This window comes from Nuphar pumila, chromosome 13, assembly GCF_984573655.1.
Source record: "Nuphar pumila chromosome 13, dmNupPumi1.hap1.1, whole genome shotgun sequence".
Taxonomy (NCBI): Eukaryota; Viridiplantae; Streptophyta; class Magnoliopsida; order Nymphaeales; family Nymphaeaceae; genus Nuphar; species Nuphar pumila.
Genome location: NC_143261.1, coordinates 79,644,380 through 79,667,190, shown reverse-complemented (window position 1 = coordinate 79,667,190; position 22,811 = coordinate 79,644,380). Strand labels below are relative to the sequence as shown.

At 38.4% G+C, this 22,811-nt stretch overlaps 1 protein-coding gene across 1 annotated transcript in view; it reads left to right on the top strand.

Annotated features, from left to right (window-relative positions):
* Positions 1-1,400: 1,400 nt before the first annotated feature.
* The window catches only part of LOC149818835 (uncharacterized), a 71,410-nt gene continuing 49,999 nt past the window's right edge, over positions 1,401-22,811 (top strand). The window contains exon 1 of the mRNA XM_089985601.1: positions 1,401-3,097. Coding sequence (XP_089841727.1) covers positions 2,047-3,097 — 1,051 coding nt within the window. The 5' untranslated portion in view covers positions 1,401-2,046. The remainder of the gene's footprint in view (positions 3,098-22,811) is intronic.

Below are 22,811 nucleotides of genomic sequence, written 5' to 3'. Positions count from 1 at the left end.
TGTTTACTTAAGCCTTGCTTGGATTCACGTTCATCTTTGGATATATAATTTTTTTTGTTGGTTCTGCATTTGAAATCAGATCACATCTGATCAAGTATGTTTTTTTTATAGGCAAGCTGGGGTTAGGCTGGCAGACCCCTACCAGATATCTCTTAAGCCCCATGTGGCAGAGGGATTCGAACCTGTCAGCTTAGCACAGTACCCCACTTAACACATGGGATACCACCCCGGTGGTATGCTTTTGTTCTTTACATCACAAGAAAAACCCTTGTTTTTATCAGATTTGGTATTTAATGCCACGTAAAGGTTGAATCCATATTACCAACTGGGGCTCCTCTTGTCTGGTGGGAGCAGCTAGTGCATGTCACCTTGTGTTGGGACGTTGCAGGATCAAAACCCAATGGTGTAGTTGTATAACTGGTAGGGGTCTGCCTAACCCCAACTTGCCTTAAAAAAAAAAAAGTTGAATCCATATTCAACTCACTTCTTCTAATTTTAGATCAGATTTGGATCCAAATTTGGATCTACTGCCTAAAAGTAGAATCTGGAACCTAACTGCTTAGCACTTCACAAGTTGCACAGTTGTACAAGTTAATTAGGGAAGATCAGGATGGCCATATAATTTAGATGACTCGAGAGATATTGAACCCTCCAGTCTAAGTTGGATGAGGTCTGATGGACCCACCAACCAGCCAAGCCCCACAAGAGCCCGGACCCGGTTCCCAAGTCAAATCTTTTGCATTCTCTTTTTCTCTGTCCTTACCCAACTAAACTTAGTTGAAACTGGTAGACCGTAATCTCTCTCTTCAATTATCTAGCCTTATTCCTTGCCCAACTAAAGTTAGTTGAAACTGGTACACTGTAATCTCTCTCTTTCTGCAAATAGTTTGGTTTCTGATTGGACATGCCTCTTACGATATACAACATAATTTGAATCTGGAATCAAATTCAGATTCAAACAGAGAGGTCCCTTTCCAGATCCAAATCCAACTAGTTTTCTGGCATATTCCAATATTACATGTTGGACTGCATATTTTCAAGGACTAATTGGGTGCAGAAGCCCGGAATTAGACCCAAACATATAACATACCAAACCGGCTCTCCTGATCTTAGCGACCTACAGCCACTTTGTTGGATATCCAACCCAGATCCGACCCGGAGCCATCCCAATACAATCTTTCCTGGATCATATCTGACCAACTTTTTACAACTAAAAGTGATGTGATAAAGTAAAACAAGTTGATGCAATAAAACTTGTTATTTAAGAATCTCTCTCTCTCTCTTATGACATCTACAAGTAAAGGTCATAAAATTTTCATAGATTTTCTTAAAAAACCGAATCTCTCTCTCACTCACTCTCTTTAAACGCCGTAAAAATGCTACTTTGAATTTTCTTACACGAGAAAAGAGGGGCAAGAAAAATCAAATTGCCCGGCTCTCTGTTTCTGTCCTTTTCTCTCTGCATTTCCATCCACGTCTAATCTATTGGCTATTGCCCCTTCTCCCCTATTTTCCCTTCGTATAAGCTGCAGATAATATAGGAACGGGCATTGTTCATCCTCGTGTTCCAACAAAGCCGGGTTCCTTCTTCCCAACAAAAAGGCGCACTTTCTCCTTCCTGAGATAAGTAAACGCAATGCCTCCACATTGCTTGCATTTCTGTCGAATATTGATTCATGGATGTTCGTGTTGGATGATTTGGTGAAGTTGGTCGTGTCTCATTTTGGGTGGATTTTTAATGGGTGTCGACTACCGGGTCCAACAGAATTCTCTGATTCTCTTTGTGGGATTTTTTGGTGGTTGGTGATTGAAATTATTTATTTTTTCACGGGTTTGATGTATTTGGTAGCTGGATTTCTTGGCTTTTCTATTTAACGTTAGCAAAAGAGAGTTTTTGTGGGATTTTGGTTATGCGATTTGTGCTTTTTGGGGTTCTGTGGATTTTCTACCCCTTCTACGTATTTAGTCCTTTTGGGTATTCTGGTTTTGGTGGGAATGAGGATTTAGGGATGAACCAATTCTTGGATTTGTTGAAGGGAGTGAGAAATGGATATGTTAGCAGTTGCAGCAGCAGCTGGGGCTGGATGCTTGGCCAAGTATTGGCAGAACGTGTTTGGAGAGAAGAGAATGAAATCCAGAGCTCCTGGCGATGCCATTGCTCAATCGGGGAACTCAGACATCGAGATTTCGGGGTTCTTATCATCGTTTGATGAACGGTATAGTCAGAAAAGGGTGGTTGATAGTGATCAGAGCTTCCAATTAAGTAGGCAGAGTCAGAGGCAGTTTGGTGTTGACTGTGGAGAACCAGAAGCATTGACCAGTCTAGATGTTTATCGACAAGTAGGAACACTGAGTTTACATTCTCATCTAGAGAAACCGAGTGATTATAGGAATACTGATGGTATTGGAGATGTTAGGGATGATATATCACAAGAACTGCCATCGACAAGCGGCGTGAATAGTGAATCATTTATAAGATTGGTGAGGCATAAAGAACATGGTTGGTCTAACTTTTCTGGCTCACAGCAAAAAGATGGAGATAGATGTGCGGAAAATGATGGCAATAATGAATTTGGTGATGCAAGTCCTGATTTGAATGGGACAGAAAATATGCTGCCACAGGAGGCTTCTCCTAGGAATACTGATGGACATTATAGATTTGGTAGAAGTAAAAGCTTATACAATAAGAGATGGTGCCGTGGATATCCTATGAAGCCAATGACATCTCTTGAGAGCTGTCTGGTTGCTCAATTGTACAGGGAACCCATTGAAATGGAAGAATATGTTTTCAGCTCACCTCGATCACCATCAACACGAGCATTGCGACCATTTGTTGTAACCAATGGAAATCGAGTTATTAGTATAACAAACAATGAAGGCCAGGAGCTTGGTCTTCAAAGTGATGCATGTGGAACTCATTCTGGGAATGGATTTGACTTGCTGGACAATGGTTGTACCTTAACTGGAATTCCACCTCTTCCAGCTGCAGGATCAAAAGACTTGCAAAGAAAAGAAAAGCATCAGAGACAGAAGGTTCTCCCTGGAAAACAGAATGTTTCAAGTACTAGGAATGCTGAAAAGGATTCACGCTCACAAGGTATGACTGCCAATGCTTGCAAATATTTCAGTTAGTTTTGTAGTTAATTGGTTCTTCATGCCTTTATGCAACTTCCGCTTGTTATGAACTGGAACTCATTAATACTACCCGAAGGCTGTCTCTCCCTGAAAAATCTTTATCATGTGTATACATTGGTAAACCAAATTGGTTTCTGTGTGCGTGTGTTTGTTTTATGTGTGCTTTCTCAGATGTAGCAGAAGTAATGGTTGCTGTTGCTGTTTAGTCAATCAAACCATAGGTAATGTGTTTGTCATGGTTTCTTTTAGTAAGAAACATGTTTAGATTTAATTGTTCTGATGCATAATAAGAAACCATAGTTAATGTGTTTGTCATGGTTTCTTTTAGTAAGAAACATGTTTAAATTTAATTTTTCTGATGCATAGTAAGAAACCATAGTAAATTTTTCTTTGCTTTTGGGAAGTTTGGTGCATTGTGTCTGTTGATTATTAGACTCCTTTAAAGACCTGTCTACACATCAAAATCGCTTAATCTAATGCATGAGTTTCGTAATGTAGCCAAATTTTTCCACATATGTGAGTCCCGTAATCTAATACATGCACACACAAAGAGACAATGCTTAACAATTATGTCTTTTATGCTTGAAATTCTTATGTTATGGCCTTTGAGTTTGTTCTGCGGCAACTCAAGCTTTAACTCCTTGAAGTTCACATCCAACTGGATCACTTTTTGTTGTTGTTTATGTCTATCTCTAGTGAGAATAAAATATCTCCTTTGATGTGTAAGAAGCATAAAGAAAGGATAACGATTGTTTTTTTTTGGCCTTTCATTTTAGCATTTATGAAGTATACCTGGTTGGATTTAAGTTGAATGATTTGAGAATGCAGCTTTTGGTTTGTGAGTTGGTAGGAACAAAGAGGAAGCTAGATCTGATTTCATTATTTAATACTATTAGTATGAGAAATGTAACTATAAGAAAGCTGTATTCTAGGAATAACCAGAAGGCCAGATATAACATCACATCATTAGATTTGTGATTGAAATTGTAACACCCCCAAAATTTTAACCTTAATTATTGTTCAAATATTGAAATTTCAAGACCAATTTTTTTGATAAGTATAAGTAAATCAGATCTTATAATGCAGAAATGATTTTAAAAAATGGTTAAGACTTTGAGCGGGGTTACACTAAATATAACAATCGAATCAAAATGTACGGGATATACACATTTCAAACCACGTACAATATAAGACTGAAATATAAAGAGTTTTAATTTCATTTTAAACCAGAGTATAAAAACAATGGTTCAGTCTTTATGTGATCAAGTACTTAAAACGAAAAGATCATATCTACCAAGATCGCAAGGTAAGAGTGGACCCTCGAGTATGCAGCTCGACTAGTCCTTCGCTCCAACTACTCATCATACTTTACCTGCATTACTTGTCCCTCATAAAATGGGGTTAGACTCGCTAAAGTCCGGTAAAGCAACCCAAACTCAAACTTAAAGAAAACATATCAAGCATTTAAAGATAAAAACATGATATATTATTCATCAATCGTCAAGTGATAGACAAGAGAACAACGTCATAATGAATAATTCATTTCAAGCATTCAAACATAAAGCATTTAAAAATATTTCATCACTTAATATTCTATTCAACCTTAACTCACATAATAAAGGATAATCTATATGCATTCAAGTCATACAAGTCATCGCATAAATATATATATGCATTTAAGACATTCAGATCATTGCCTCATTTTCATATGCATTCATAATTCTTATAAATAATAAGTCAAATCACATTTGACCATTCTAACGTGAAACACACACACATACCTTCTAAGTATTTTAGTTAGATATTCATGATACACATCAATTATGATACATAGGTGTGATATATTCACTCAGACAATCATAATGCAATCATTTGCAATGAAACTACGTAGGCATGGTGTATCATTCACTTAATAAGTCAAAACTAGTCATTTGTAGGCGTGATGTGTTATTAACCTATACTCTAAAATAAGCGTCACAATCATAACCTCATATCAAGATCTAAAATCAATAAGGATCTATGTCACAGGGATTCGGCTAACCAGGTGCCGCACCCGTGTCGATGTGATGCGGGTGTGCGTGCGGGTGCGGCACCCGGTGCAGTCAACCCAGAGTTACTGAAAGCGCCTAGGTAAAAGGGAAAATGCGTTTTGGAAGTGCGAAACGTCGCACTTTCGAAGCGTGAGGGGAAGCGTCCCCCTTTTATGGGAAGCATATTTCCTTTTTATGGGAAATGCGCTTCCCCCACGCTTCCCCATTTTTTTCATTTTTTTCGCTTCCCCCTCGCTTCCGGTTCGCTTCCTAGGTCGCTTTCGAGACGGTTCAGAATTTTTTTCTAAGTAGTCCCACGCTTCCCCGCTTCTTAAATTTTTGAAAGCACCTCGCTTCCCGCTTCTGCCTCCCATATCGCTTCTCGCTCCCTCTTCCTCGACTGGTAACTCTGGGTCAACCCGACCTTGGGTGCGGTCAATGCACCCAAGGTCATTTTGGTTCAGTTTTTGAAATAATTTTTTTTCTGCCCAATAAAATGGGCTGCTTAGGGCAATTTTTGCCCTAATCCTCCCTTCGTCTCCTCTCTGACTCCCTCTGCTCTCCACCGACCCCGACGCCGCTGTTGACGTTGGCGCCGACTGCTTCAGGTATGCCCCCGACTCCCTCTACTCTCTTCCTCTCCTCTCCGACTCCCTTTGCTCTCCTCCTCTCCTCTCCGACTCCCTTTGCTCTCCTCCTCTCCTCTCCGTCTTCCCTCTCTCCCTCTTAGAACATCGGGGTCTCCATGCGCACAACTTGTGCTTTTTTGCGCCTCTGTGTTTGCTTTTCCTTTGCCACAACGGAATCGTGTCCCTACTCGGTGCTAACAGCTCAACTGCAAGGTTTCTTGTGCATCTTACCAGAGGGCTTGGACATGCGGTTTGGCAGGCCACACTACAACGTTCTGTCGTTGCTGGTTCCCTTGCCGCTTTGTGGGCTTTCGGATGTTCGGTATGTGTTGGCTCAGGTGGGGAGTCGAAACAACTCTCCTTCCTGCACTGACGGAATCCTGCTAGTAGTCATATGCTTGTCTCAAAGATTAAGCCATGCATGTATAAGTATGAACTAATTCAAACTGTGAAACTGCGAATGGCTCCTTAAAACATATTTTTTTAACTGATAACTGATAAAACTTAATATATATATATATATATATATATATATATATATATATATATATATTTTCAAACCCCCCTACCCAAGGTTTTTGAAAGTGCCGCACCCATGTGACATAGATAAGGATCTGATTCTCATATCTGAGTTCAGTATATAATCATGCTATAACAGAAAAGCCAAATCTATAAATTCATAACTGGCTATCTCAATCAACTCAGAAGATCATCACAATTCATCATAATATTTCATTTAATCATATAAATATTCACAAGATTTACGCTGGATCGCCTGGTCTGAGAAATGTACAACTTCACAAGGAGTTACTGCCCTAGACGGATGGTCTGCCTGGTCTTGGACAATGCACTTCCTCACAGGAATATACCGTCTTCGCGGGCTACCTGCTCTTGGATAATGTACTTCCTCACAGAGACTTACCGCTCTAGCCGAATTACCTGATCTGGTCATGTACACCCTCACAGAGAATCCTTTGGGAACAATTCCTCAATGGGTACCATATCCAGTGAAAACTATTGTCATATATGCATCAATACAATTAATCACTCTCAGTGTCTATAGCCACCAACACGGGCATAAACATGTATACAATAAAAATGCATCACATGGTAGGTCACTTCATATGACATCTAAATTATAAAATCACACATTTAATCAATAAGGTTTCATGAACAATAGTTCACTATTGAACTTGTTGAGAATAGGTGGTTTCTAGTTTAAGTCCTTTCATATTAGACGTTTTTTGAAATTTTGTTCTCATAAGGACTTAGATGTAATTTCTCCTTTTAGCCTCTCTCTATTTAATATAGAGAGAAGCCCTAATCAAAGGGTTAACGAGTTTTCTATTCTCCAGCCGTCTCTCTCTCTCTCTCTCTCTCTCTCTACACACACACAGGTGGCTGTGCATCGCATCCTCTTCTACATAGTATCAAAGCCCTCGATCTCGGGAGCGTGATCAACAGGGACTTATCTTCATCAATGAATACGACTTCTTAAAATCAGGTTTGGTCTTGTTTGATTGTGGAAGATCTGATAACAGATTTGGGATGTTACCCAGATCTGTCGTCAGATCTAAGGAGAAGATGTGGAGTCGTAACCCTTGAGCTCCTCATCTGGATCTCCAGCCGTGACCTGTTGTTGCCGAGTCCTGTTCCTGCCATGACGTGAGATCTTTCCTGTGTTTGTGTGTTGTCGAGTTGTGTTCCTGCTGTTTGGGAGCAGCAGAAATCTTCATTTCCTGTGTTGCCGTGATTGCTGAGTTCTTTCCTGTGTTGATTGCGTGTGATCAGAATTTTGCTGAGTTCTTTCTTGTGCTGATTACGTGTGATCAGAATTCTGCCGTGATTACAGATTTCTTTTCTGTGCTGATTGCTTGTGATTGAAATATAATTGATCTGTCTAACTGTGCCCTGAAGACTTATTGGAGATGTCGTGCCTTATATGCTTGGAGAACAGCAGGTGTAGTGAATATTTGTTTTGCGACTGCATACTATCATTGGTCGTGATGTGTTTGGGCTCAGCAATGTTCGTGATTCCTGAACTTTAGTTGGTTTTTAGTTGGTTGGTTTATTTCAGAATGTGGATTTCAACAGTCGTGACTCCCTGCTGTGTCGAGTTTTTTTTGGAAAGAAGCATGGTAGTTTAAGTTATCCTTCTGTCGTGAAAAACAGCAGGTGTGATTTCCTGCTGTGTTGAATTTTTTTAATTTGTGGGCTGCTGTTTTTGTGGAAACAGCAGGTGTGATTTCCTGCTGAGTTGAAAATTCCTCTTGAACACTTGCTGTTCAAGTGAGGTAATCTGATTTTTATTTGAATCACATCTTCAGTATGGCTGAAACTTCGAAATGTGATTCCAAAATGGAACATATTGGGGAGTATAAGGCTTTTGCCAACCCCTTCTCGTATGACTCTTCCGTAAGGTTGAATGAAACCAACTATGCCAGGTGGTCCAGAACTTTTATGATGTCGGTATCTGGACATCGTCGAAAACATATTTTGTTGGAAGGCGAACCCACTGAGAAATTGGGAAAATATGTTACTTGGGATGAAGATAATGACATAGTTATGTCATGGATCATGAATAGTGTCGAACCCCATATTGCAGATGGATTGATCTACTATAATACAGCCAAACTGATGTGGGACAATCTTCGTGATACATACTCACAAGAAACGAATGTGAGTCGTATCCTGCAAGTCGAACATGAAATATATAATTTGCAACAGGGAGATCAGACCTTGGCCCAATACTATGCCTCTGTCAAAGCTGCGTTTCAAAGACTTAATGCTCACAGGCCTCTTTGTTGCTCGAAGCAAAAGGATCATCAAGAACAAACCATGGTTGCTCGTTTTCTTACAGGTCTTCAGATTTTTCTGTTACAAAAGTTCAAATGTTGACTGGATCAGATGTTCCCACTCTTGCTGATGCTTACAATCGTCTGAGTAGACTTGCGATCTCTCTGCCACAATCTCAGCCTGTGACTCAGTCATCTGCTCTTGTAGTCTCATCTGGTTATGGGCGTGGAAATATTCAGAATATCAGAAGACGAGGACGTGGACGTGGACGTGGATGTGGTATGGGAGGCAGAGGAAAGCTTCAATGTACATTATGTGGAAAATCTGGACATTTAGAAGATCGTTGCTGGGATAAGCATGGTCGGCCAACCTCTTCTTCATCAAAGTCATATACTCATAAAGCAAATGTTACTACTATCGAGGCAACAAATGTACAAGAGAATATCTCTGCAAATGAAAGTAGTATCACCCTTAGTCGTGCGGAATATGATGAGCTGATAGCTCTTCGACCTTTGAGTTTCACCCCTCCTGTAGCTGGTGTTGCCTATTCAACCGGAAATCATCTTCATCCGACTGATAGTAAGTGGGTTATTGACTCTGGTGCATCCAGACATTTGTGTGGAAATTCACGTGTTTTTTCAGATCTAAAGGATATTAAGGCTCAGCTGGGAGTCTCATTAGCCGATGAGAGCTCCTCCCCGGTTGTTGGTCAGGGAAATATTTCTATATCCTCCTTATTACAATTGAAAAATGCTCTTCATGCTCCAAACTTTCCTCAAAGTTTACTCTCTGTTAGTTGCCTTATAAAAGAACAAAACTATAGAGTAATATTTGATCCAATGAGTTGTCATTTTCAGGATTTGCTGACGGGGAAGAAGATTGGTGGAGGCTATGAAGAAAATTGAGTCTACTACCTACATCATCCAGTGGGTAATGTTCATGCAGTGGAACACTCATTCAGTCTTGTTCAGTGGCATCGTCGTCTTGGTCATCCTTCATTGTCAAAGCTTCGGTCTGTCTTTCCTCAAATTCCTTCCACTACATTCTTTCAGTGTGAAACATGTCAGCTGGGCAAACATCATCGAAGTTCGTTTCCTTCGAGTCAGAGTCAGTCTAGTAATAAAGTTTTTGAACTTCTTCATGCAGATGTATGGGGTCCTAGTAAGATTCCTACTAGGGCTCAGTGTCGATATTATCTTGTTATTGATGATGATTTCTGTAAGTTGTCATGGGTGTTTTTAATAAAAGAACGATCTGAAGTTCCAAGTATTATCAAATCCTTAATTCTTGAAATAAAAACTCAGTTTGAATCTATTGTCAAGATTGTTCGCACTGATAATGCTCTTGAGTTTAAATCAAAAGTTCTGTTATAATTTTACCAAGATCATGACATCCAACCCCAAACTTCCTGTGCCTATTCATCTCAACAAAATGGGGTGACTTAGCGAAAACATCGGCACTTGCTTGATGTTGCCCGGACCATTATGATTCAATCCAATGTTCTTGTGTTATATTGGGGTGATGCGATTACTACTGCTTGCTATCTGATCAACCGCATGCCTTCTTCTTCTGTGGGTGATCTAATTCCATTACATATCCTAAAACCTAATGCCCCACTCTTTTCTTTCTCACCAAAAATATTTGGATGTGTTTGTTTTGTACACAAAGTTGGCCATGATCGTGATAAATTAGTTGCTCAAGCTACAAAATGCATGTTTATAGGTTATCCCAAAAATCAAAAGGGATATCGATGTTATGATCCTATTTCTCGCCGAGAGTATGTCAGTGCGGATGTATCTTTTTTGGAATCCACTCCATATTACTCTAGTACCGGTTTCCCGCTGCAGGTTGATCCAGCTGAGTCTTTTCCATTACCTATACCTCATTTTCCTTTGGAATCTGTGCCCTCATTACCGAACCAAACTTCATCCTCTTCCAGATTTAATAATCCTCCATTGCTATATGTGTGTAGAGCTCCACTTCCGCAAGAGCCTTCATCTTCTTCTTCTCCTGAGGTAAGTTCTACTGACAATAGTGATCTTCAGGATGATGATAACAGGCCTATTGCTCTACGAAAGGGGACACGACAATGTACCTTATATCCCATATCTCATTTTGTCTCCTATGCCAGAATTGGACATCAAATGAAGTCTTTTATTTCAGCCTTATCTGCTAAAACTATTTTTGTGAACTATCAATAGGCAGAACTTGATAATCGCTGGAAGCTGGCTATGCAAGAAGAAATGAATGCTTTAGTATCTCAGCATACCTGGGATATAGTTGATTCCCTAGCAGATGCTGACATTGTTGGATGTAAATGGGTATATACAATAAAGTACAAATCTGATGGTTCTATTGAAAGGTACAAGGCCAAATTATTAGCGAAAGGGTATACTCAGACATATGGTATTGACTTCTTTGAAACTTTTTCTCCTGTTGCACGGATGGGTACCATCCGTCTTGTTCTCTCAGTAGCTGTTCAACATGGTTGGAGCTTGTGCCAATTAGATGTGTAAAATGCATTTCTATATAGGGATCTATCTGAGACCGTTTACATGCAACAACCTCCAGGATTCGAGGTTGAGGGGGAGTGTCAGAAGGTGTGTAGATTGAGAAAGGCGATTTATGGCTTGAAACAAAGTCCTCGTGCATGGTTTCAAAAGTTGTTTGAAATGATGTCAAACTTTGGCGTTAATAGATCAGCAGCAGATCATACACTTTTTATAAAGAAAACTAGCTCTGGCATAGTTGTTATGGTGGTATATGTAGATGACATCATTCTTACTGGAGATGATGTGAAAGCTGTTGAAGCCACAAAGGCTCATCTTCAAAAACACTTTGTTACAAAAGACCTTGGTTCACTCAGGTATTTTCTGGGTATAGAAGTTGCTAGGAGCCGTGAAGGGATGGTTTTGTCTCAACGAAAGTATGTTCTTGACTTATTAAAGGAAACATGCATGTTGGGAGCTAAACCAACAAATATTTCCATGGACCATAAAGTTCAGTTGTTTGAAGAAGAAGGGTCAAAACCAGTTGATAGCAAAAGCTACCGCTCCTTAGTAGGGAAGTTATTATATGTAACTGTGACCAGGCCGGATATTGCTTTAGCAGTAAGCAAAGTTAGCCAGTTTATGGACAAACCAACTGAGGTACACTGGAATGCAGCCATAATGATTCTCAGATATCTAAAATCCTCTCCTGGAAAAGGGTTATTGTTCAGGAAAGGTGGAACTCTGGAGATAGTAGCCTATTCTGATGCTGACTATGTTGGATCTGTAGTAGATAGAAAATCTACCACAGGATTCTGTGTTTTTGGGAGACAACTTGATTTCATGGAGAAGTAAGAAACAAAATGTGGTTTCCAGGTTGAGTGCTGAATCAGAATATCGGGCTATGGCCCAAACAACTGCTGAATTGATGTGGGTTCGCACTGTTCTTCATGATCTCCAGGTGAAGGTTTCCTCTCCAATGACCATGATGTGCGATAACAAAGCGGCAACATATATAGCAAACAATCCTGTCTTTCATGAGAGAACAAAGCACATTGAGGTTGATTGCCACTATGTAAGAGATATGATTCAAGCTGGTCATATCACTACCAAATATCTAAAGTCAGAAGACCAAGTTGCAGATATGTTTACAAAGCCTCTTGCTAAGCCAAATTTCTCAAAATGTTGTGACAAGCTGAGCATGATTGATATCTATGCTCCAGCTTGAGGGTGAGTGTTGAGAATAGGTGGTTTATAGTTTAAGTTCTTTCATATTAGAGGTTTTTTGAAATTTTGTTCTCATAAGGACTTAGATGTAATTTCTCCTTTTAGCCTCTCTCTATTTAATATAGAGAGAAGCCCTAATCAAAGGGTTAACAAGTTTTCTATTCTCCAGCCGTCTCTCTCTCTCTCTCTACACACAGGTGGCTGTGCATCGCATCCTCTTCTACAGAACTTAAACATTTATCGCATGCATTCATAATTTTACATCATGTGGCATTTAAATCATATCTTACAGAAGAATATTATCTCATGCATCATATCATCGCCACACGGAACATTGTATTTCATAAATTGAACCTCGAAGCATGCGTAAACAAACATGAGTTTTATTCATGCATTACGTGAACATGCATATTTCATAATACGAAGCAACTAAACCTCAACATACGTAGCTCCTACTTAGTTCGAGTTATGCACACAAGATTTAAGTCATATATACATTTTTCACTACATGAATTAATATATCACCTTAGATATAACTGCGTAAGAAAGGTAGGTCAAAATGTCATTGACCATCCTACCGTACATCATACACACATGTTTCTCAAGTAAACAAGACATATAAGTTTAAAACAATTTATAATATTCACATGCATTCTTCCATACAATATATATAATATTCACAGTATGCATCAAACACGACTTACACATATTCATAGTAGTTATATGTGCACTATGTATCAAATTCATACAAACACACATTGCGTACATATTATACATTCATAAGTGCATGGGCATTCAAACCCACTGATAGGTGTACTTGCAATAAACACACTTTATATTTTGCTAACTACAATCACAAGTCCTAAATATTCACAACTAAGTGAAGTGTGTGAGTATGAAGGTGTTGCATATTATAAAATAAATTTATTGGGTAATGCATTTGCACCACGTATTTACCATGGGCATTTACCTGATTTGCATTTTGCATTACATTGTATTCAATGCACACTGACTTAGCTGTTTTGATACTTAGCATGAGTATCACATTTTTGGTATATTTTGTACTCAAATGAGTTAAACATATAGGGCAACTTATGCACACATAACAACCCTAGATATCCACAACTAAGTATGGTGTGTGCGCATAACTTGTAATTGCAATTCATTTAAATATTTAGCGCAACAACATCATGCTTACACAATTAGTGCCTAAACATGCTTTCTACAAGTTCAGTTAAGATATCTTACCTTAATAATGTGAAGAACAATGAATCGAAACCCAAAAGATCGAGGGGTTTCGAAGTCTGCAAAGTTAGCTACCTAAACAATACAACGAACCCTTCGTGTGTGATCGCAAAAGCCAAAAACTCAAAAAATGTCAATTATACTAAGATTAGCCAAAAACAACAAATTATCCTATAAACCATTACCAAGAGCCACGTAACATACAAATACACTATAATAATTTATAAACTCCATAAAAAATATATTTAAATATAATCTATATATAAATAGTGATTTATAGCTCGAAATAGTTTTATAAATGCAAATTATGCCTTGATTGGTCAGAAATAATCAAATAAATATGTAATATATCAATAAATGAAATTCAAAAGCTAAAAACACATTTCTAATTTGGAGATAAAAAATGAGTTCTTTATTTATTAATAATCCTTAAAAATTCTAGGTTTTACAGAAATGCAAGAAGCTCCGTGCTACTTGGTCTGCTGCATGGTTATTGAAAATGCACAAAGAGGAAACACACAGAAAATGTCAAAAATGTCCAATATTTTGTTTTAAATAACTGATCTGAACTAAATGAAACTGATGCTGTAACGCCCCGAAATTTTAACCCAAATTTTGAGGATTTTTTTTTATAACAACGAAAACAAGTAATACTATAAGGTTAAACATTCCGGAACATTACAGTGGAGAGCAAACCAACACATTGATTTCATTTCATTATCAATGAATAATAACATCAGAGTTTTAATGACATATTCAACTAAATAAAAATGAACTCAAACTATCCCGGGAACAGTAAATCCAAAATCTCGATCGAAGCCTCATCCCGCGGCCGCTCATAAACTCTATTCTTCACCTGAAAATGGTAAATTTATAGAAATTAGACTACAACTGTCTAAGTAGGAAATACTGCAAATTTTCTTGCAGGTATATCATGTGTCAAGTATGTGATGTGAGTGCCGTGTGAGATTTACAGGATATACAAGAACAAGTAAAGAGTCTACACTATGCCAACAATAGTTTACGAACACTAACTAACAGGTAACAGTATTAGCAAAATTTAAAACATTTCATAACCACATATTTCATTGAATGTAAAAAGTAAGTGACCACATTTCCAAAAGTAACTGTTTATGAATACAATTGTAAATTTGTTTCTACCTACCCAGATGTGATACTTAAGATGATCTAATTCAAATGTTTATCTTTAATTATCTTATCCCGCGGGTACGCACGGGCCGAAACTGGTAACAGAAGAGAACATTCAAGAGTTTATTATTCATAGGTGGTTTATTAACCCGGACGTTCTAACCAAAACTGTAATCCTAAGGGAGCGGCTAGTAGCCGAGAGAACCTCCCAAAGGCCGAAACCACAAAGGATGCATCTCTAACTTCTGCAGAAGAAAGTGGAGCTGCCACTTAGGATAGAATTGACAGTCCGAGTCCCCTAAATCCGAGGATGGCGACCAACGAGCTATTTTTGCTCGAAGCACAAAATACTTGTCCTTGGAGTGGTGTATCACCTACCTTCTCCAAGGTAAGCCCAAACGCTAAATGATTGATCTTTTTATTTAATTATTTTACCCAAAGTACACGGGCATTTCCCCAAACTACCTCATACTATCATAGTAGTAGGTCCCCAACCTTAGTCATTTTACCAAGGCATACACATCTCAATTTTTCTTTTCGTATTGATTGCACAAACCCATTCAAAGTGCTCCAGTACCTTTAAACTAGTCAAGCACGAATGCCCTTGTACCTTTAAACCAGTCAGACAACATAATTTTAGTATTTAAATTTTCATGTGTATTTCCTCCACAAACTTGAGGACCAATGCAGAGCCATCTTTTTCCTGGCTTGGCAACTCATGTGCCAGCACCAAACCGACCCATAAGTTCGGTTTCCATATCATCATTCATTATCATTATTCTTTTTTTTTTCAATAAAAATTTGCCGCAACCTACCATTAGGTTTTAGATGATATACAACTTAATAAGCACTGAGCATTAGAACATCTGTTGGCATAAGAGAATATGCAACTTAATAGGTATGCAAACATCAAACTTATGCAGTTTAACAGGTAAGAACATCGCAGGCATGATCAATATTTCAGAACCAATTGCATATCGAGTTTACGTAGAAAAAGGCAGAGCATACAGGCATGCTAACATGCACCATTAAATATTCAAAAATCAGCTTTTTGTATATATTCACAGATAGAGTTATCAACTTAAATTTGTTAACGTTGAATTAACTTATGTATGTCCTGTACATGCTTGGACATTGACCTATGCCAGAACCCAAGGTTTCTCAACATATACTGTGATCTGAGTATTAACCTATCTGAACCTGTGGTAGTGTGACCATGGAACCATACTCCAATCATGGCATATCTTGAGCATTCATATATCAAGATTCATGATATTTTAACAGAATGTACTTAAGCTGCAAGGGAAATAATGATACTCATCTCTATGCATAATACACTCATATTGTTGGCATTCACATGCAGACAGATCAGATACCTATCAAATCTGTAGAATACGACTATGTTGTTGGCATTCATATGTGTAAAAACTGCATAACAAAACAGCAGGATACACGTATGATGTGGGTGTTCACACATCAAAAATTTTCCTGGGCGACCTACCAATACACACCTAGGTCTATAGGCAGTAAACCCATCAAAATTCTACCCACCAATTCCCATCATACTTCTTAAACGACTTTCAAGGACAAACAAGGGCCAGAATATCCTCTCATTACACTAAGATGCCCACAGGAAATCATATGAATGAATAAAACTACAAGTCAACATTAACCCAACAACAGATGCCACCAGATTATATGTAGATAATTAGAAACCGACGCACATCTACAACAAAAATGCTTTCCCCATTCAACAAATGTCTCAATTGAAGACTTCAATGTACAAGTCATAGGATCATGCAAGATATTCTTTTCTCATGAGAAGTTGGAGCCTTTTGACCAGGTGGATGTGGTGTTCAATGATACCAGAGCATAATAACATTTTCATATTTGTTTATATTTTACCATTCACTAAAGAGTTCAAAGATTGCTGGATAGATTGACAAGGCTCCCCCTCCTTTTCTTTTGTTTCCTATTTGAAGGGACTTAGAGGGGAAGTCTTAAACAGAATCAGTGATGGTGGTGAATCATCTTGGCATGGAAACATAACTGCCGTTTCATTATGATATTTTTCAATCACCATATTTTAAAATAATCTGACAATTATTCTTTCTAGCAAGTAAAGCTGTTCATAAGAGTATGGTGGCAAGCAGCTGACTGCTAATCTTCGTGCTCAGTCTTTCATAGACGTGCATGGGCAAAAGGTGCAAGATGATGTGCAACTAAAGGCAAGTTCAAAATCTTTAAGGAAGAAAGCGCTTGAAACTGCAAGAATTGATTGCCTAGAATGTCCAAAACAAGAGCAAGTTCTAATCTTAGATGACTCATTTTCTATTCTCAAAGACATTGATCCTTGGTATTTTTATAAAAGGAAGACAGGATCACTTCATACAGCAAAAGGAAGAGGACGCTTAATCAAACATGTATCATACTTTCTGAATATGCTGTCAGATGACAAATTATCTTATGATTTTCAAAATAAAGGAAAAACAGAAAACATACATATAAGATTAAGAGTGAAATCACTCAGTCCGTGGTCCAGTTCTTGTACATATATCGTAATCAACATTAAACTATGCAAAATCATGAAGAACGACCAAATAGAAAACACAAATGTGCCTAGTGATCATGGTGTTGTCCTAGATTTTCTGCTGGTAGGGATGATGTATAGTCATTTTCTTCATTCACAAAATATCAATACCAGATATGAAACTCAGAAAAATATTTGCGGTTTCTTATGTATCAAGAGTTAACCATTGGGATTCGATCCTAGAAATGTAAGTCAAAATTAATTAAACAACAAAAGAGAAGGATACCCCCCCCCCCCTCACCCCCCCACACACACATAATTCATATTGAAAATATAGATTGAGCAAAAAGAAATAAAGAAATGACAACCCTCCTTCCGAAATCCGAATTCCCCCAAATCAGAGATTTGGGGTTTTCAATAACATAAGCCCCAAAAAATCCTTACTCTTCGAATTAGGGCTTTCCCACAACCCACATCGACTGCTCGAACACGCTCAATACCCAAACAAGTAAAAATAACAGTAAGACCTACCTCGATTGAGCTTTTTCGACGTTCTGGAGGATGTTGCTATCAAGAGAGGGTGGTTCGCTGGCTCTGGTTGCTTCTGCCAAGATTTGGGTGCAGTCGTGCTCCCTTTGTCACTGTGAAAGGAGGCCGACGTCGTCGGTGCCGCCACACGCAGAGGAGGAGTGAGAGACGTCGGAAGAGGAGACAGAGAGTGTGGGGGAGGAAGAGAGTGGGAGGAGAAAACCGAGAGGGAGAGAAGAGGATAGTGGGAGGGTCTGCCGGCCACGCCCGATCCTCAGTTGCACAGAGGAATCAATTGGGAGAGAGAGAAGACAGAGATATGAGATGAGAGGCAGAGGAGAGTGAGAGAGACGGACTCAGGGTCCCCCTTTGTAGGGGAAAGTCTGAGAAGAGAGGAGCTCTCCTCCGGCAGCTGCGCTCCACATCTCCTCCATTGCGATTTTTGTTAGGGTTCACTCTGAACCCTAACCTTTGTTCTTTTTTTTTATCGGGCAACCTGTATCGGGTTGCGTTTAACTTGTTTTTTTTTTTTGGTAGTATGCGGGCCGGGTCTGGGATCGGGACCCACGATCCAGCTACAACGTAGATCCGGGGTCCTTTACCCATTTGGGTCCGCGGTTCGGACCCATACGGATCTAATTTCATATGTGCATCTTGGTTTTAGTATTTATTTTATTTATTATTTATTTTAATATCATTCATTTCTCTCGTATATATATGACTATAATATTATATAAAGATGGACCCCTAATGGATCCTGGATCCGAAACTTGGATCCCAGGCCTAAATCATTTACACATTTTATTTATAAACTAAAAAACAAATGTGGTTATTACAGATGCAATGAAAAATAAATTATTACATCCTATGACACATAAGTGTTGGTGTGGATATGGGTGCAAAGGGCACAACATGACAGTTTCACAACACTTGGGTGTGGGGGTGAGGCTATATATATATATATATATATATATATATATATATATATATATATATATATAAAGAGAGAGAGAGAGAGTACATATTTAGGTATATAATATTAGATAAAACTGGACTTTGTTAGGGATAATTGAGTCTAATTTCAAGTCTAATTTCAGACAAAAATGGACCCCAGTGCAGTTCGCTGCACCTGACACTGCAGAAGCTGTCTCCAAGGGTCGCACCCGCATTGACGTGGGTGCGACATGGGTGCGTTGGCCTTTTGGAAGTGTCCGTGTTACTTAGATTACACCTTTATGAATAACAAACATGAGATCCATGACATAGCCCCTTAGAGATTTGAAATGTACTTTCTCTGTATTGCAATTGGAAGATCCAGAAATCCAACTGCAAGTGGGGGAATTAGTCTATTCACGGTAGCTAGTTAATAACCAGAAACCACTCCTCAAGCAAATGATGCATCTTCTGTGATGTGAACTTCTAAGGCATTTGTTACTATTGATATTGTAATGAAATGACAAAGGCCCACACATCTCAGACACGAAGTAAGAACACAACCCAAAATGGGTGCAAGCACAAGAGCCACTAAGGGCCAAAGGGAGAGAACTCACAACACATAAAAAACAACTATTTTATTCATAAATATGTGCACATAAAATGCATCACATAAGGGACTAGAAGTCCCTTATTTATATACAATACAAGAAGTAGAGGAGGCCAAAAGAGCCGTTGGGGAGCTCCCAATGGCTCTAATGGTCAAAAGACCATTCTTCCCTTACAAAAAAATAAAAAATACATACAGTCATAAATACATTCTAAAAAAACAGGAAAATCACATATTCTACATAGAGATCCACAAATTGAAGACTAAACTTAACTTCTTTCAAGCTATCATTTCCTTGGCAACTGGATTTTCCCTCTTCATGACTCTTTACTACAATATCATGATCTGATTCTTTGGAAGCAGGTTAATGCATTCAACTAGAGGAGTGAAATGACAGATCTCTTCCGTAATCAACATGAATATAACTCTTGTCACTAATGAATATGCACCGTTTTGTCTGAACAAAATGCTGATTACAGAAAGCTGACACCAAAGACAGATTTTTTTAGGATAACATGTCCATGTCATTCATATGAACTTATGCATGAGTCGTAAAAGCAAAAGGTCTTGAAATTGCCTAAATATGAACAAATATAGTGGTCACTTCACAAAATGGTGTATGTTAAATATATCAAGGAAACGATTAATCCATGTATACACATGCTTACAAATAAAGCATGAGATGCTTTGATCAATTTATTTTATATATGCATCTTTCTCTCTTTCTCCACATGCATACAGTTTTTGTGCCATGCAATTCCAAATTTTCAAACTTATGCAAGCACAAATTAATTTTTTTTCAGCCAGGTTGTTCCAAACATTTCAAGTTGGACAGATCATAGGAATTCTCTGAACTATATATTTGATGCAATAAAAGCATGCACAACATGAAGAGTTTCCATCTATGTCACATGGACACTTCACTTAGCATGTGTATCCTCAGTTGATACGACACAAGTCACACAACACTTGGACACTTCATAGATACAACATGACACTTCATGGACATAGCCAAACCAGTTTCATGCACAGTCAATATTGTATCATTAAATTCTTTTTATGATCTTATTTGCTTATTTCATATTGACTTGAGTTCTTTTTCTTTTAAAGTTTGTCATCAATTACATTACATTTCAATTTAACTTAGTTTCATTCTTTTATATTCCTAATTATAGTGATTTAAAATTGTTATTTTACATATACACACACATGTTAACGAACATTGTCATTATATATATGTTTTTTGTATGCAAACTGAAATACCCATCAGGGGTATTTCAGTCATTTCCTTCTTGTAATTAGGGTCGGCCTAGTAGGGGCTGTATTGTAAACTTATTTTTATTTTTGCTTTTTATATTTTTTATAATTGGAAGCTGATTGGGACAGCCCAACTAGTCGTTGGGCTAGCTCTTTGTGATCCCTTCTTTGTCTATATAAGGGGCTTCTTCCCCAATGTAATGCTATGCTTCTCTAAGCATATTTGTGACAAATATATATTATATTTTTTATATTGTTTCTCCCGTGAGTTGTTGTGTATGTCCTTTGTGATATTGTATTTGGCCCATAAGTGGCCTTTTTATATGTGTGCTCTTTTGTAACCCTTAGTGACATTCTCTTGTATTTCTTTTGTTTCATTACATGGTGTGAGAGCCTTGCGCTCTTGGAGACTCGTGGATTCAAGATCGGGTCGTGTTGAAGGCTCGGGAGCTCGTGGACAAGCTTCTTGGTGGATCTTTATCAACTTCTCTCCTCTATTCTTTCCTTCTCTCTCTTTCCCTTTCTTCTCTCCAATGGCTGATAAAGAAGTTGTAATTGTTGTTCCCATCAAATTTGATGGGATCAATTATAATATGTGGGCCACAACGGTAGTTTACCTGAATCTCATGTAACATGATGTGCTGCCCCGAGTCCATGAACCAGCCTTGAGACGAAGTTGTCGGATAATTCCCTGACATGGGGTGTATTTCCGATGGGGATGAAGAATGCATGTTCACGGCCCACGGATTATCAGTAGGATTATGATTTTGTTGAAGGTTTAACTGCTCAAAACCTGCACTAAGGGCTTCCAAATCATAGGAACCAACATAAAGTTTGTTGAAATACGTGGAGAAGAAGCAACTGAAGGTGGAGCAACAGCTGCTAATGCCCGAAAATGACGAGGTATGGGGGCGATAGGTGGCTGATATGTGACGTGTGACCCTTCTTTCCACACATTTGACATATCACATTCTTTTGATTGAGAGAAAAAGGTGTAGGCAAGATACCTGTCCCATGACCACCAAAGTTGCACCCACGACCGCGTCCTCTTCCTTGGGAAGAATTAAACTTTTGGGAAGCAACCATGACCTCATGGTTCACTTCATCCTTTTGAGGGTTGGATGATATACCGAACGTAGCGTCTTGCTCCAACAACATAGTTCTCAGCCTATCAAAAGGTGGACATGGTACAATACTGGTATACACAGTGACAAACATATTGTATTCCAATCCAAACCCTCTAACTGTCTTTGTGCATACATCTTCATCTGGCAATGGAGATCCTATGACATCTAGTTGATCCACAAGAACCTTGATTTTGTTGAGATATTCCACAACAATCTCCCCTTTTTAGATTAGCAAACTCTGCTTTCAGCTGATATACCTTGGGAGTGGAGATGTCTTCGTACCACTGATGTAAAATGTTCTATAGTTCTTTTGTTGAAATTCCTGATGGGATATTAAAAACTTCATGAGTGAGAGAGAGTGGCACATAAATGCCACAACCGACCGATCATTCTTCCGCCACGCAACGAAATCTGGATTTTGGATCATAGCTTTAGTCTTCGAGGCCTTCTCTATACTTCCATCCTGCATTGAAATTATTTGGGTAACAAATTTCAAAGGCACATGAATTGACCCATTGAGGTGTCCCATTAAATCATGGTTGCAAAGAAAAGGGATAAGTTGTTTTTTCCAGGTAATAAAATGGGAAGAATTGAGTTTCTCAGTAACTAAGTGGTTGAGAAAGGAAACATTAATTGCGACCATGAAGAATGAGTAAAGGAAAGGAACAAAGAATATGGCTGAAGGAAGGATAGAATTGATTTGAATAAACACAACCTGATTCCAAATAACTAATCAGAAATACTGGATTAATCTGAATATTCTACCTTGTTTTTTAGGCTGATTGAGATAAGACGCAAAGAATCAGAAACCACAGATCAAAGAGAATATCAGTACTCGATCTAATGGTCCAAGATTTTTTTTTTTTGAAAAAAAAAATAGGGATGCCACTTAAAATAAAGAGGGATGAGATCTGGTTTATCGTCAAATTCGGACTGACGCGATGGTAAAACCAGTATAAAACAATGATCTGATTTTTTTCTTTGTTTAGATCAGATCGAAAGAGAAAAAAAATGAGGGAAAATATTTTGGATCTTGTTTGATGCTTTCAGATTTGACGCTGAAAGGAAAATTATTTTCAGGTCTGTAAGAAAGCTTTGTTTAGAGGGAAAAAGAGAAGAAAATGAG